Below are 12,782 nucleotides of genomic sequence, written 5' to 3' on the forward strand. Positions count from 1 at the left end.
GGTGTCCCAGACAATCTGAGAAGCAGCAAAAACTGAGTTCTGTGCTCCAGGTCTGCGACTTCTATCCTCTGTCCCTCCCTCCACCGGGGCAGGGGGCGGGTGGGGGGGAGGCTGAATATTCCAGGTTTACTAAGGCCCCCGTTCCGGGTCTGCCCCTTCCTGTGTTGTAAGTTCGGCCCAAGCAGGACACGCACCACCCTCTTTTGATCCCAGCTCTGAGCCCAGCAGTGGACAGGGTGGAGGGCTGTGCTTCCCCCCCAAGCACAGGGGTTGGTGATGGGAATCAAGGGCTTTAGTTGAACTAAAGGAACTACTTCAGGAGAAGCCCAGAAGGTGAAGTAGGTGCAGGAGTCATTGCTTTGGACCCAGGCCCATCCTTCACTGCAGAAAGGCAATGTCTGCTCTTTCTAAAATGCAATGAAGTATTTGCACAGGGCAACTGCCTCTGAGGACACAGATCCCCTTCCTTCCTTAAGGGAAACCAACGCAGAGTTAAATAGGCCCTGTGAATGCATTCAGTGTGGGACCCCCAAGTGGGAGGCAGCATTTATGAAGGTCTTTCGGGGGCCAAGCTGGTGATGGCATGTGTATTTCATGGTTACATAATCCTGTTTGCTTAAGGTGCCTACGGTAGGTTTCCTCCTTGGTCACAGTTAACAGAGAGAGATGTAAAACCCTGCCCTGCTCACTGGTTAGAACCTGTGGCTGCCTTCATGCTACCACAGCAGAGCAGAGTACTCCCAAGAGACTGTGGCTGCAAAGCTGGAAACATTTACTCTCTGGCTATTTCTGGAATGATTTTCGGCCTCTCAGTCACATTGTCCCTTCCTTGGCCTAACTAAATGTCTATCTGATTTCTGAGCGGGTGCAGCTTACAAATGATCTGCAGGATGGATCTGTAGCAAGACCCATTATTCATCTGCTGATGATCAGTCATTACTCTCACCCACTGTCCTCTTTCTCCCCGTGTCACAGGAGAAATCACAGACTCAGACTTAGCAGCCAATTCAAACTGAATACTTCATAAAGGGGCTAATATATGAGGAAAAGGGCCCACATGCTAACCTGACTAGCTCAGGGTAGGTCTGTGTGGCAGCCTTGCCAACGCAGAAAGCGAAAGTAACCACAATGGTGTCTGAAATTAAAACTTTTAATTATTATTTATTTAAAAATATATATTTTAGTGATTTTTTTACAGAAAGGAAGGGAGAGGGATAGAGAGTTAGAAACATCAATGTTAAGAGAGAATCATTGATTGGCTGTCTCCTGCACTCCCACTCCTGGGGATGGAGCCTGCAACCTGGACATGTGCCCTGACCAGGAATTGAAACAGTGACCTTCTGGTTCATAGGCTGAAGGTCAAATGCTGAACCACACAGGCTGGGCTGAAATTAAAACTTTTAAAACTAAAAAGCAGTTTATGGTGGGTAATCATGTCCTAGGCCGACACCTTCCCTGACAAAGGTCAATCTTCACTATAATGGGTCCTCTCTATTGTCTTTTTGCATCTACAATAACATATCACTGGAATGGCAAAGTCATTTTCCTTTTTTTTTTTTTTTTTTGGACCCCTCAAAGGTCAGGCACAGTTTGTGGAGGCCACAAATCCCCTCATTATAACTGAGTTACTTACTGCAGCCACCTCAGTAAAGGCAGTATGTGTCTATCACTTTACTTTTTATCCAATCCGAGTGGCCTCTTCCCCCTCCTCCCACCCCCCACCCCCCACTTTGCTTTCTCCTGCTTCCCTCATCTATCACCAATGGATTTCATGGAACCCACTTGTTAGGATGGAAAAGGGCCTTTCTTTTTCTTTGCTGTAGCCTTCCACAATTTATGAGAAGCACCTGATAATTAAATCCCAAGACTGTTAGCTCCTCTGGTTCAAACAGTCCCTCTGTTCAAACTTACAGACAAGATAAGTGACTTCCTCCCCGCTGGTTTACAACTCATGATAAGACACCTGCCTAGGACTTCTGCCTGGACTATGTCTTGAGGAAATAATAGACATCCCCTTGCTGTCGGCTCCATTGCACCTAGCAACAGCAGCAGCCCCCAGGTGCCCCTCCCATCCCTGTCCCAGGCTTGAAAAGAGTTTTGTTGTTCTTTGGCCTTGCATTGGTTAGCAATGCACTGGGGCTTTCCCTCTGGGAAGTGAAATAAACTCTCTCTCTCTCCCTATCTCTTCTCACAGTTGTGAATTCTTTCACAGCTCAAGTCACCTAGTCATGGGCCCAAGAACCCTATAGCACTTATGTCTCCTCTTTTGATTGTAATGTATGAAACAAGTGCAAAACCGCCATTCTCGAGAGCATTATCTCCCAAAAATTCTTCACAGGTGTGAACGTTTCTCACGTGAACAATACATATATTTGGGTAGAAATGATGTGACGGTGTGCATGTCCTTTTGGTCAGTTCAGGACAGATAGCACAATGGGGCCCACGGAGGGGGCTGTGAGGGGAGCTCACCATTGTTCAACTTTTTTTTCAAAAAGAAACTGTCCGTGAGGCCCCTCAGCATCTGAGGGCAAAAGGGCCAGGAACACAGGTGTCTCCGCTCCCTCTTCTGGGCTTTTGGGGGCTTGGGGTCCAGTCAGGTCGGTTCTCACCCAGCCTGGGCAGCAGGCATTCAGGAGGATCTTGTCCCCGCTCCTGTGCGCACTCAGGTTCCTGGCGTGGATCCGGGACAGGACGGTGACGCCGATTTTTGAGACTCCATAGGTTCTGTTGGACCAGCCCTCCCTGTGGTACACCCCGTTTCGTGCATCTTCCACGAACTTGTTCATGAGCCCCACCAGCTCCTCCTCGCTGATGGTGTCGCTTCTGAACTTCTGCTGCAGCTCCGGGCTGCAGTTTTTCAGAGCTCTGAGACTCTCCATGCTGGACACATTCACCACTCTGCCTGAAATGCAAAGGAGGTTGTTATGTAGAAACGCAGGCACGAGCATACGGGCGCCAAATCTGCTGGAATTCTGGACCAGGAATTTCCATCTGAGAAATTTCCAGTGTGCCATGAGCACTGAGGAAGACTGCCTGTATGATGAAGGCCAGAGACAGCCTAGAAGCCTGTCATACCCAGCAAGTCTCAGAGGACATCAGAGAAATGTTTTTTTAAAATATACTTTTATTGATTTCAGAGAGGAAGGGAGATAGATAGGAACATCAATGATGAGAGAGAATCACTGTTCAGCTGCGTCCTGCCTGCCCCACACTGGGGGTGGGGCCGGTAACCTAGGCATAGGCCCTAACTTGGAATCAAACTGTGACCTCCTGGCTCAAAGGTGGACGCTCAACCAATTAGCCAGTAGGCCAGGCTCAGTTTATCTCTTAATACTAAATAGCTCTGCAAAAGCAGTTGTATGCCAGCTAAAGGGACAAAATCTTGAATGTGAATGTCATGACTTCACAGGATGGACTATCTGTTCCTTTCCATGTCTCCTTAGCCCACACTGGCTCCTCCCAATGGCAGGCATACTTCCGGCCCTGTGTGTACCTGTCATATAAACTCTATATAAAGTTTATACGTTCAGTGATCCTTTGGCTGGAACGGAGCAGGGAAGAGGGGGCGGGGGGTGAGGCTGTGAAAATAAAGGATTAAGCTTGGCCAGAGCAAGGTTTGTCCTTGGCCCAGGGCTGCTGGGGTAATCTTTAAACTGTTGGACTGTTCATCTTAAGATTGTCCTGTTACCTTGGGGGTTTAGGGTCAGGCTACACCAGGGGTGGGCAAACTTTTTGACTCGAGGGCCACAATGGGTTCTTAAACTGGACCGGAGGGCCGGAACAAAAGCATGGATGGAGTGTTTGTGTGAACTAATATAAATTCAAAGTAAACATCATTACATAAAAGGGTATGGTCTTTTTTTTTTTTTTTTTAGTTTTATTCATTTCAAACAAGCCGGATCCGGCCGTAGTTTGCCCACGGTTGGGCTACACAGTGGATGTTAACAATAAGATTATGGTGAGGCTACCTGGTATCAAATGGATCCCTGGGGAGAGGTGCTGGAGAGGAAGGTCAGCCAAGAGAACAGTGGGCCATGTCTGAGGTCAGCCCTCAGCAGACACACCTGACACAAGGTGGCTGAGCTTCCTGGACGGCAGTGCTCCCTGTTACTGCCACACACACAGCTGCTGTCTGCAGGACTCCATGCGACAGGACAGCCGGAAGCTCCCTGCCTGGGCTTCCCTGGCCCTTGAGAGCGCCCCCATGGTCGATCTGCATCACTCTCCCTTTCCTCTACTGCTGAGCACTGCGGTTCTGGGTATAATGGCTTCCCTGAGTTCCGAGTCCTTGCAGGGATTCTTGAACCTGAGGGTGGTCTTGGGGAACTGCTAAACTTGTTAAAAGCAAGTGATGTTTATCTCAGATATGCATGGTTGGTTTAGCATCTCGGAACCAATGAGTGCAACGCCCTGTATCAGTAGAGTACAAAGAAAGGCCTGTGTGATCAGATGCAGAAGAGTTCAGGGGCTTAATGAATTGAATCGGGAGGAGGGAGGAGGAGGAGGGAGGAGAGAGGATCTGGCCTGGGATCCTCAGGGGACTCCAATGGTTGTGAGGGGCATGAGCAATGACTGGCCTCTCTGAGGAGACTTCTCAACAAAGAGCTGAAGGATAAGCAAGAGCCGCTTGTGCAGAGACCAGGGGGGCAGACAGCAAACATAGCCCAGTCCTGAGGCTGAAGGGCACCTGGCCTGGTGAGACACCAGGGGGCAGTGCAGCTGAGCAGGAGCAGGGAGGGGCCTGGAGATGACCCCATGGGAGGGCGGGACTGGGTGCTGCCACAAACAAGGCAGCCAGGGCTCCTAGACTCACCTTGGGGTTTTATGAGAGGCAGCAGCTCCGTGGAGACGTCTCGGGTACCAAAAAAGTTTGTTTTCATCGTCACTTCTGCTTTAATGTGAAACGGTGTGGGATCATTCACTTTCAGGAGAGAAGGAGGGTGTAGTTAATAAATAGTAGCCATGTGGTACCATTCCATAGTATGACATAAAATGTGAATTTTGGCCTGGCCTGTGTGGCTCAGTGGTTGAGCGTCAACCTATTAACCAGGAGAAGTCAGGATTCGAATCCCGGTCAGGACACATGCCCGGGTTGTGGGCTTGTTCCCAAGTGGGGGACTTGCAGGAGGCAGCCAATCAATGATTCTCTCACATCATTGATGTTTCTATCTCTCTGTCCCTCTTCTTCCTCTCCCTCCCTCTCTGAAATCAATAAAAATATATTGAAAAAAATAATAAAAACGAAATGTGAATTTTATGTAGAATTGGCACCCATGCAATGACCATTTCCTTGTTCCCTGATGTTCTATAGTGTCTGAGATGGTGCCATTCCCGGAGGCTGGTGAAGGGTGCACTGTGGGATCTCCGAACCTGTTTGTGCAATGTTCTTGTTTACTTAGATATCCATTCAACACTCACTCAAATGCCCTCAAGCCTAAACCGGCAGAAACGGTGACAACCGAGAGAAGACTCCCAGGAACAACAAGGTCCTTGGGCCACAAAGCGCTCCAGCTTCTCTTGCACTATGATCTAGTCGCAGCGGTTCTCAACCTGTGGGTCACGACCCCTTTGGGGGTCCAACGACCCTTTCACAGGGGTCGCCTAAGACCATCAGAAAACATATATAATTACATTGTTTTTGTGATTCATCACTATGCTTTACTTATGTTCAATTTGTAACAATGAAATTGGGGGTCACCACAACATGAGGAACTGTATTAAAGGGTCGCGGCGTTAGGAAGGTTGAGAACCACTGAGTGGCACCGTGCCCACTGCCTCTCCTACTCCCCTCGGGAGCCATCCTGCACCCCATACACGCGAGGAGCCCCATTGTACCGATTCCCTGACATACCAGCCACCCTGGCTGGAGGTGCTGGGGTGTCCCCCCTCCCCCGCTGCAACCACCCAGCCTTTTACCCGTGAAACCAATAGCTGCGTTGTTGACCAGCACGTCCAGGCCCCCGTACTCCTTGCGCAGGAAGTCGCGCAGGGCGCGGATGCTCTGCAGGTCCTGGATGTCCAGCTGGTGGAAGCGCGGGCTCAGGCCCTCGGCCTGCAGCTGCTGCACGGCCGCCCGGCCCCGCGCCGTGTCCCGCGCCGTGAGCACCACGTCCCCCGAGAACTGGCGGCACAGGTCCCGCGCGATGGCTAAGCCGATGCCCTTGTTGGCCCCGGTCACGAGCGCCACGCGGCTGCAGGACGACATGGCCGGGCAGGAGGCTCGAGAAGCACTTGCGTGGAGAGCGGAGCGGGCTGTGGACGCCCAACGGCTGAGGCCAGGGCCCGGGAGGCTCCGAGCATCAGCGCACGTGCTGGACTGGGCGCCAAGGCGCCTCTTGCCCAGTGCGCAGGCGCAGGCGCAGGCACAGGGGCAGGTGCAGTCCCCGCCCCCTCTGGGCGTGGCCCAGGGACCCTCCCACGGGTGCTTGTTAGGTAAACAAGGGCTGCCTGCAGGGTGACAGGTGGGCTGGCCTAAGTCTAAGGCCACTGTCCGCTGGCTCAGCCCGCTGGGCAGTAGAGAATCATTTTTTTAAAAAAATATTTTATTGATTTTTTACAGAGAGGAAGGGAGAGAGATAGAGAGTTAGAAACACTGATGAGAGAGAAACATCGATCAGCTGCCTCCTGCACACCTCCTACTGGGGATGTGCCCGCAACCCAGGTACATGCCCTTGACCGGAATCGAACCTGGGACCCTTCAGTCCGCAGGCCGATGCTCTATCCACTGAGCCAAACCGGTTTCGGCCAGTAGAGAATCATTTTGATTGGTTGTGTGGCTACCTTTAAACTGAACCCTATCCTTGGTTCTCCAAGGGCTTTTCCTGGGATTCCCCTAACCAAGCTTTAGGAAATGGAACATTTGTACAGACTGCCCTCCTTCCCGGCCCCCTAGCCCCCTGCCCCCCTGTATTTTCTAAAATATATTTTTATTGAAATCAGAGAAGAAGGGAGAGGGAGAGCTAGAAACATCAATGATGAGAGAGAATCATTGATTGGTTGCCTCCTGCATGCCCCCCACTGGTGATCGAGCCGTAACCTGGCCATGTCCTTGACTGGAATTGAACCTGGGACCCTTCAGTCCGCAGGCCAGTGCTCTACCCACTGAGCAAAACTGGCTAGGACTCCCCCCATATTTTAAAAAATATAGCTTGAAAACAGAAGTCTTTGGAACTGGAATTGTGGAATAAGCTGTGTGAACATGACAAGCGCTCACGCGCGTGTTGATTTGTCCTCTAAGTGTGTGAAAGCAAAGCTCTGGCTCATCCCTGGGTGGTTCTGACATGACAGTGGGCAGCTATTCATGTGAATCATCGCAGGGTTACCACCTCTCTAGACCAGCGATTTTCAACCAGTTTTCCACAGTGTGAGACATTTTAAAACATGCAATACCTATTTATTCAGGGGCTCTGACCTCTTTTCCCTTAGGTTGTCAAATTTAAAAAGCCTAAATACAAGCGTGTCAAACTCAAAGGGTAACACGGGCCATATAAACAAGGTTTAGGTTTATGAGGGCCGCAAAAAAACAAGCGCCTCAATTTTCATAGAAACGTCGGTTTATTTCGATAGAGACATGCTGAATACAAAGGGACGAAGTAGATGAGTAGTTGTTAATGAGCATTTGTTGTGCCGCGTGCGGCCCGTGGGCCACAGCTTGGCATGCTTGGCCTAAACAAGAGCTGCCCCGTGTTGGTGAATCAAAATTATGCTATTGTTTTTGTCAGATCGGCAAAAAATACATATATTTTCGGTGTGTTGCAGAATTTTAGTAATTAGTTTGTGTCCATGAAATGAAAAAAGTTGAAAAAGGTGCCCTAGCCCTAGCCAGTTTGCGTAGTGACTAGAGCATCAGACCGCAGACTGAAGGGTCCCAGGTTCTATTCTGGTCAAAGGCATATGCCCAGGTTGTGGGCTTAGTCCCCAGTGGGGGGCGTGCAGGGTGCAGCCAATAGATTCTCTCTCATCATTGATGTTTCTATCTCTCTCTCCCTCTCCCTTCCTCTCTGAAATCAATAAAAATATATTTTAAAAAATCGGTGCCTTAGTTACTTTCAAGGTCATTTAGTTACCTGTATGCAGATGCTCCAGTGTAGAGGTACCAGGTAGCTTGGTAGCCCTTCCTCATACTCACAATAACTCGTCAGGATGCATCCTCAGAAAGTGGATCCTCAGGAAGTCCATAAATTAGTTGTGATGGAAATGAATTTTCTTCCTATTTAGTACTTACAGCAGAGGAATAGGGCAGTATAAAGCCAAGTTTCATGTCTGTGCTGTCCCTTATGGAAGCTACTAAGCCACAGGTGGCCATTGAAATGTTATTTTAATCACAATGATACAGTTTACATTCAGATCTTCAGTTGCCCTAGCCACATTTCCAGCGCTCAATAGTGTGGCACATGTGTTAGTGGCCGCTGTGTGGGACAGTGCAGACATATGCTATTACCAGCACAGCAGCAAGTTCTGCGGGGAAGCAAGCTTTAGGTAGAATTCAATTATATTGCAGTTTCAAAGTAGGTTTGGCAAAAAAACAAAACTCACGATCAGGGAAAGACCTTTACTTTTTTTCACTGAAACTTTTGTGGTGATAATTGTAGGTTCATGGGCAGTAGTAACAAATAATACAGACATTCCTTATTTTCATTGAGGATAACTTAAGAGCTTTGTTTTGGATTTTCTCCCTTATCCAAATACTAGTGGCCTGGTGCATGGATTCATGCACAGTGAAAGGAAATTAATTAGAATAAATATTTTAATATGAATATCAACAAAAACAACCAAATTCATGATGGACAATGACAGATCAAAACACGCGTGCGATTGGCACCAGCGAGAGCTTTATATGTATGGTGCATGGGTGAGTCAATGTTTATTTTTAAATTGCCAGTGTGTGTCATATATACCAGTCAGTGGGTTGGTCAGATGGTTGGACGGATGTATGGTCGGTCATTTAGCCTTTTATATAGACTTGGTCTGTCACTTGCTGGACTCTTTCCACACCACTGTTTACTTTCTTCTATAGTTGGGGTGAGCCAGTGTTAGAAGGAAGGAAGGAAGGGGGGATGGGTCAAATTTACTAAGAGGGCCACTCAGCGATAGCACATGGTGTGTAGGGAACTTTGGTGAGAGGCCTGCTGTTTCAAAAGGCGTATTCTAAGAGGGCATGAATCATGATTTTCAGCCTGATTTGTTTATCATTTTGGTACTGGTAGCAACACAAGAACTGACAGGTCAGTAGGGCAAGATCCTCCAGAAAATACAATATATAAAACATCATGTAGTAATGAGAATGTAGCATAGGATGTAAGTGGCGTTAAGAATTAATGGGAGAAAGGAAGAATTATTCCAAAAATGGTACTGGGGAAAGGGAATAATGATTGGCAAGGAAAAAAAAAGATATGTACAACAAACATCAATTAATTTTCTAAAGAGAGAAAAAGTATTTTCTCACTTTCTAAATTAGTTTTATTTATAACACCACAAAACAAGTATGAGAAAACTCAAGTAAAATGTATATTTTTCCATATGGGAAAAGAACTTTGTAAGCCTGGGAGCAGGAAGAATCACAAAGGGAAGTACTGACAGATTGGACTATGGGAACCTTTTTGAAAATGTACTCTGAAAAGTATGCTAATGTAAAGCCAGCGAATTAAGCTCTATTTGGATGATTTTGAATCTTTTTTTGCTGTGTCAAATTTGTGTCTTGATCCAGGTGGCGTGTTTGAGCCCCTCCCACTCCCCATACATAGCACCTTGTCTGGGTTCTGAACATCCCCGATTTCTGTTATTACTGCTGTTGGCCAGTTGGTGACCCTTAAGTTGTGAGAGTCAAGTCTGAGATCATCCTGGCTGCTATATGGAAAAAGAATTTTATCCCATCCCATCTGTTAACTTGTGGAATGAACTCCCATCTTTACCACCCACTGGTCAGAAGTAGTTATTTCATTTGTCCTAAAGTACACAGTTCCATGGTGTCTGGATGTTGGGAAACAGTATCCTATATAATAAAAGAGTAATATGCAAATTGACCCTAATGGTGGAATGACCAGAATGACTGCTCACCAGTCTCTATGAGGTGCACTGACCACCTCTTGGTCCCTTTTCCCAGCTGGCAGGCTCTGATCACCCAATGGTGAACAGGGAACTGGGGGTCGGTGGTTGCGGGGGGTGGGGCTGGCTGCGGGCAGTGGGGAAGATGGCCCTGATTGCAGGCCAGGTCTAGGGACCGTACCATGCACGAATTACATTGTTATATAAATTATTATGCTCCCAGGGTCTTTCCTTGCCCGTGCTTATTTACTCTCATAAAACTCAGCTTGACCCTGGCTTTGCTTCTTACCCTGCTTGTTTGGGGTGGTCAGTAAGTATTCCTACAGGGTACAGCATGGACTTTGAGTTGGGGAATCAATTTGTGGCTGAGCTGTTTGGTAGATAACTAATTACAAACAATTGACTTGATTCTGTCAAAGATAAAGCTGGATACTCAAGGGGTAAGGCAGATTTGAACCAGTAATATACTATTGCAATAGGGAAGAGGGTCCAGCATGAACTGAACTCAAAGGGGCATTTTATTTTTTATTTTATTTTTTATTTTTTTAAAATATATTTTATTGATTTTTTACAGAGAGGAAGGGAGAGAGATAGAGAGCTAGAAACATCAATGAGAGAGAAACATCGACCAGCTGCCTCCTGCACATCTCCCACTGGGGATGTGCCCGCAACCCAGGTACATGCCCTTGACCGGAATCGAACCTGGGACCCTTCAGTCCGCAGGCCGATGCTCTATCCACTGAGCCAAACCGGTTCCGGCTCAACGGGGCATTTTAAAGGGAAAGTGAGGGAGTGGGGTGGGGGACCAGTGGGGCTTGAGTCAGGGAAGTGAAACATTCCTATCAATGTAAACGCTGATTATGGCAGCTGTGTGGTACACAGAGACTGGGAGACAGAGGCTCTATCCTTTCTGATAATTACATTTCAAAGGAATGGCTTTGAGGTCCTTGAGAAAGACACTCCTGAGTTGTAGGAGGTATATAATATCACCCACGCACTGAAGGAGGATTCTCACAGTATGAGCTTTTTTAGTCAATGCTCTAGGAAGGGTGGTAAAGGGCCCGCCATCAAGTGTTACCTAGAACAAAGAGTAAATTCCTCTGGCCGCTTTGAGCTCCTTAAGGGGAGCAGGCCATTCTGGGGAAGTAGCCTGGAGCTGTTAGGAACAATGTTAGTGTTTGCTTAAGTCTTTAATGTGGAAGGGGTGGAGTCCATGAAATCACTCGTGCTCAGTCTGCAGATTGTGTAAGTGAAGGTTGAGGACCCATTGAGATGAAGGCTTAGTTTGGTCAAGGAAAAGGGGAGATACATTATCTCCCTTCCTCATAAAAAATAAAAACAAAAAACCAAAACCAAAATGTTTTGTTTGCTCCTTTTCTTCCTGTCTTGAATGTATTGTGTGAGTGTGTGATGACTGGAGCTGCAGCAACTATCTTGAGACCACGAGGAAGCAAACTAAAAGGTCAATAGCCAGCTCCCTAAGAAGGGTATTGTGTGGAAAGTTAGAAAAAGCCTTGATTTTTGATGACATCACTGACTCTTGGGTCCAAATCTGGGACCATCAATTTCCAGCCCGCCCCCTCCTATCCTTTTCAGTAAACTTTAAATTTTAGAATAGATTTATTGAAAAGTTGGAAATGTGGTACAGAGAATGCCGATATATCCCTCATCAAATTTCCCCAACTATTAACCATCTTACTATGATGGCTCATTTGTCACAAGTCAGAAACTACCATTGGAACAGTAGTAACAACTGAGTTCCATGCTTTATTTGAATTTTACTAGTTTCCCCCCTAATGCCCTTTTTCTATTTCAGGATTCCCTACAGAATATCACATTGCATTATCTGTCTTCTCACCTTAGTTTCCTCTGGTCTATGACAGATTCTCAGTTTACTGGTGTTTCGTGACCTCTGACACAGTTTAGGAGTACTGTTCAGGTGTTTTGGGGGTTGTCTGATGTTCTTCTCAAGGAAGAACGCGGTTATAGGATTTGGGGGAGGAAGACCACAGGGGTGAAGTGCCCTCCCTACACCCTGGCATGCTATCACCATAATTCATCACTATGTTAACCCTCAGCACCTCACCAGGCATGGCCTGCCAGGTTTCTCCAGTGTACACTTACTTTTCCCTGCTCTCCATACTGCACTGTACACTTGGAAGCAAGTCACTAAGCCTATCCCACAATCCAGTGGCAATTGAGCTCCACCTCCGTACAGGGAGGAGTCATTATTTAAAACAGCGGTTCTCAACCTGTGGGTCGAGACCCTTCTGGGGGTCGAACGACCCTTTCACAGGGGTCACCTAAGGCCATCGGAAAACACATATATAATTACATTTTGTTTTTGTGATTAATCACTATGCTTTAATTATGTTCAATTTGTAACAATGAAAGTACATTCTGTATATCAGATATTTACATTACGATTCATAACAGTAGTAAAATTACAGTTATGAAGTAGCAACGAAAATAATTTTATGGTTGGGGGTCACCACAACATGAGGAACTGTATTAAAGGGTCACAACATTAAGAAGGTTGAGAACCACTGACTTAAAAGATATGGACTTCTGCAAGGTTGATCCTGGGAGAGCTAGGCCAGGGAGGGTGAAGTGGGGCGGGGCACGACGGGCGGGGCGGGGCGGGGCTAGCCGAGCAAAGGGGCGGGGCACGCAGAGGCGGGGCTAGCCGAGCAAAGGGGCGGGGCACGCAGAGGCGGGCCGCGTCGGCGGGATCGGGG

At 47.6% G+C, this 12,782-nt stretch overlaps 1 protein-coding gene across 1 annotated transcript; it reads right to left on the reverse strand.

Moving 5' to 3' along the window:
• Positions 1 to 2,465: 2,465 nt before the first annotated feature.
• On the reverse strand, positions 2,466 to 6,255 carry LOC139002346 (carbonyl reductase [NADPH] 1-like). Its single transcript, XM_070403682.1, has 3 exons — positions 5,917 to 6,255; positions 4,814 to 4,921; positions 2,466 to 2,902 (listed from the first exon to the last, which is right to left on the reverse strand). Exons 1-3 carry the CDS (start codon positions 6,203 to 6,205, stop codon positions 2,466 to 2,468), a joined length of 834 nt encoding a protein of 277 aa, XP_070259783.1. The 5' UTR covers positions 6,206 to 6,255.
• Positions 6,256 to 12,782: the final 6,527 nt, after the last annotated feature.

The sequence above is a fragment of the Myotis yumanensis genome, unplaced genomic scaffold (assembly GCF_028538775.1).
Source record: "Myotis yumanensis isolate MYYU_CA2020_CCGP unplaced genomic scaffold, mMyoYum1.0.hap1 SCAF_2, whole genome shotgun sequence".
Classification (NCBI taxonomy): domain Eukaryota; kingdom Metazoa; phylum Chordata; class Mammalia; order Chiroptera; family Vespertilionidae; genus Myotis; species Myotis yumanensis.